General features: G+C 57.3%; 1 protein-coding gene across 1 annotated transcript; it reads right to left on the reverse strand.

The window, feature by feature from the left end:
• Nucleotides 1–921: 921 nt before the first annotated feature.
• On the reverse strand, nt 922–2,385 carry NUDT16 (nudix hydrolase 16; the record flags this gene model as incomplete). Its single annotated transcript, XM_080696619.1, has 3 exons — nt 922–1,101; nt 1,898–2,167; nt 2,248–2,385. 3 exons carry the CDS (start codon nt 2,383–2,385, stop codon nt 922–924), a joined length of 588 nt encoding a protein of 195 aa, XP_080552745.1.
• Nucleotides 2,386–3,423: the final 1,038 nt, after the last annotated feature.

Raw genomic sequence — 3,423 nt, forward strand, 5'->3', positions numbered from 1 at the left:
TACACCTTTCCCATGCCTGGCATTTAACGGGCACATAAACACTATTGAGAAAACAAAAGACCTTGAGACCCAGTTATCCACCCTTCTTTACTGGGAGGCCCTTTCTGGCAGGACTAGGTTTGGCCCGGGGCTGGGTTCTCATCTATTTCCTCAGAGACTAAGGTGGCTCAAAGATGAGGGCCCTGGAGGAGAGGCACCAGGACTATGGTCAGCCCGAGAAGACCTTGTGTGTGTAGAGGAGGGGGGTTGGGAGGTACTGGAGACTGAACCCACAGGACATTCCACCTCTGAGCTATGCCCCCAACCCTTTTTAAATTTGGAACAGGGCCTTGCTAAGTTGCTGAGAGTCTGGCTAAGTTATTGAGGCTGGCTTTAAACCTGTGCTCCTCCTGTCTCGGCCTCCCAAGGTCTGAGATTATTACAGGCATGAGACACTGTGCCTGGCTCACACCTTGCCACTTTCTGACCCTTCATGTTCAGCGTCAAGGGAAGAAAGGAGGAAGGTACTATTCAGGACTCTAAGGAGCCCACTCCTTCGGTCAACCCCCAGGTTTCGGGGTGCTCTCAGTCCACAGAGGGTCCTCTGCCTGTGTCCCCTCCAAGAAACATGGGCTGGGTCAGACATCGGAGAGTAGCCATGTCAGGGTAATCGCCAATGTGAAAGCCCGGGGATTCTCGGCTGTGTGCGCGCAGGGATGAGGAGGAGGCAGACCCTGAGACTCTTCAGGGCCCGGGACGAGCTGTGGATTTTTGCCCTAAAACCTTGAGTTGGGAGGACCTCGTGCTCAAAACACATGGCACTCACATCTCCTCTTAATGTTATCACCTCTAGCCCTCGGGCCACTCCCGCTCCTTCTCTCTCCCCCTTAGTACCAAGATCAAGCCCCATTTCAAGTTTTACAGGTTCAATGATGGTTGCCTCTAGTGACCAGCTGGGGTCTTAAGGCTAGAAAGCAAGTCAGGCGCCACAAGTCCCAGGTCCTGGAGGGCTTCCAGTAGCTGCTCCCGGGCAGCACCAATAAAGGAATTCTCTAGGAAGGCTGGCAGGCCTCCCACACCATCCCGCAGGGCGTACAGGGGCACCCGCACCAGGCCCAGGACCTGTGAAGGAAGGAGACAGGAGACGCTGGGGCCCCAGGTGGTTTGACACCTTACCTCAATCCCCTCTGCTGCATCTCTCTATAGAGCAGAGGTCTGACCACCATTAACAACCTGGCCCAAGGCTCATACCCAACCCTGTGCAGCCGGCTGCCCTGGACAAGCTATCCAGCTCCATCCATGCTAAGATTTCCCCATCTTTCTGAAGTCTTGGCAGCTGCTGCCCCTTGGAAGCAGGCATGGCCCTGTACCAGTGGTTCTCAAATGTGGAACCTACCAGAATTACTTTGGACCTAGTGAAAAATGCAAATTATATAAGGATGTCCCCAGACACCTCCCACACCACCAATTGTGGGGGCGGGATCCAGGGGTCACTGGTTTAGTGTACGTGCTGATAAGGTGTGCACATCAGTCACAGTTTGGGAGCCCCCCTCCCCTAGATGAATCTGATACTTACCAAGGTATGAGAACCACCTCCATATACAACATGTCTCTCTATTCCCCAGCCTTAAGTATGACGGCCATAGTTTCTACCTAAGAAAAACCACAGTCTAAAGGTAAGGGCCTAAGGTCCTGTGCCCGACTATCAATAGAAAAAGCCGATTTAGACGGGTGTGTTCTAGAAAGATCTCAGCACAGGCCAGTAAAATGGAAGACCAAGACGGCAGCACTATCAAGATTACAGATAACCACGATCCCAGCTGCTCCTGAAAACCGGGAAAGAGCGTGAGGTCTGAGGGGCTATGCTTTCCTTGGGGAAGAAACAGATGGGGCGTGGGGGGGTCCCGGGCTGGCCCACCTCCAGCCCGTGGTCCTTGGCTCGCGGGGCGCCCGCTTCCACGGCCTCCAGCTGCTCCAGGGTGAGACCCTTGGCGTAGAAGTGGGCCACCACGCGCGGCCTGCCCGCGGCGTGCGAGCTGCGGTAGTCGGCGCGCTCCACGCGGAAGGCGGACGCCGCCTCGCCCAGCTCCTCGCGCAGCTCGCGGTTGAGCCCGTCCTCCAGGCTGGCGTCCTGCGCGTCCACGAAGCCGCCGGGGAAGCCCAGGCGTCCGTCGAAGCGCATCTGCATCTGCGGGAGGGAAGCGGGTGGGCCGGGGCTGCGCCCCGGGAGGGCGGGCCGGGCGGGGAGTGGCGGGCGCCCCCTCTCACCAGCACGGCGTACCGCTGCGGGATGCGGCCGAAGAGCATCCTCGGGTCGGGCGCGTAGAGCAGCACGTGGCAGGCATGCCGCCAGCCCGGCCCCAGCGCCAGCGCCTCGGCCATCTCCACCCTGCGGTGCTCCGCCATGGCCGGAGGCTCTCTTTTCCGTGTCCTGACGGCCCACGTGATTGGGCGCCGGTATCTCTCGCCTCGCACCAATAGGAGCCTGGGCGGGGCTGCCTGGACCAATCGTTGTAGGGCTGGTGGGCAGGTCCGAGGCGACAGGGCGGGGTTTTGCGGCTGCACCGGGCAGTAACCAATCAGGGCGGGTCTCTCAGGCCGGGCGAAGAGAAGGGCGGTCGTTGGGAAAATGAAAGCTTCCTTCGGATTGGTCTCAGCGCGAGGCGGGGCTGTAGGTGTGTCTGGCTCGACCCGGAACCCGGAACCAGGGCAGTAAATAAATGCTTAGGTCCGGAGCCTCCGGGCTTCCCCGGGGTGGCGTCAGGGGATCTGGCAGGCCGAGCCGCTGCGGCTTGAGCGGGATTAATTGCCCAGGAGACCTGGTAGTGGAAGAACCATGGTGTTCAGGAAACTACACGTGGTGTGGTCTGGAGTGCACACGAAACAAGTGGGATTTGGAGGGAAAAGAGGCAAGTCCAGGCCCAGAGACCACGCCTATCCGAAGGCAGCGAGGGAGGAGCGGAGAGGTGGGTGTGACAGCTGTTTTGAACGGTGGACTTGAGCGCACTCCGCGGTGCGGGGAGCAGTAGATTCAGCAGCATTAGGTCAGAGTTTATGGCCGGGTGATGGCTGTGTATGTATATATGGCTGTGCACCTACTTTTTTGTTATTCTTTCTTTTTTTGGACTAGAGATTTTACCCAGGGGTATTCTACCTCCAAGCTAAGTTCCCAGCCCTTTTTATTTTTATTTTGAAACAAAATCACACTAAATTGCTGAGATTGGCCAGTGAACCTGTGATCCTCACGTCTCAGCCACCCAAGTATTGGAATTACAGGCGTGCGTCACCATGCCTGGCTGTGCACCCAGCTGTGGTCATCTGTGACACTAACAGTCTTTGGATGAGGTCACTCAAACATTACAATAGGTCACCACTGGGCTTGCCTAACATAAGCAGTTGCCGAAGAGCTGAGATCTCAACACATTTCTTTAGCAGAGGCAGATG

Source organism: Muscardinus avellanarius (assembly GCF_963383645.1).
Source record: "Muscardinus avellanarius genome assembly, chromosome: 5".
In the NCBI taxonomy this organism is placed as follows: domain Eukaryota; kingdom Metazoa; phylum Chordata; class Mammalia; order Rodentia; family Gliridae; genus Muscardinus; species Muscardinus avellanarius.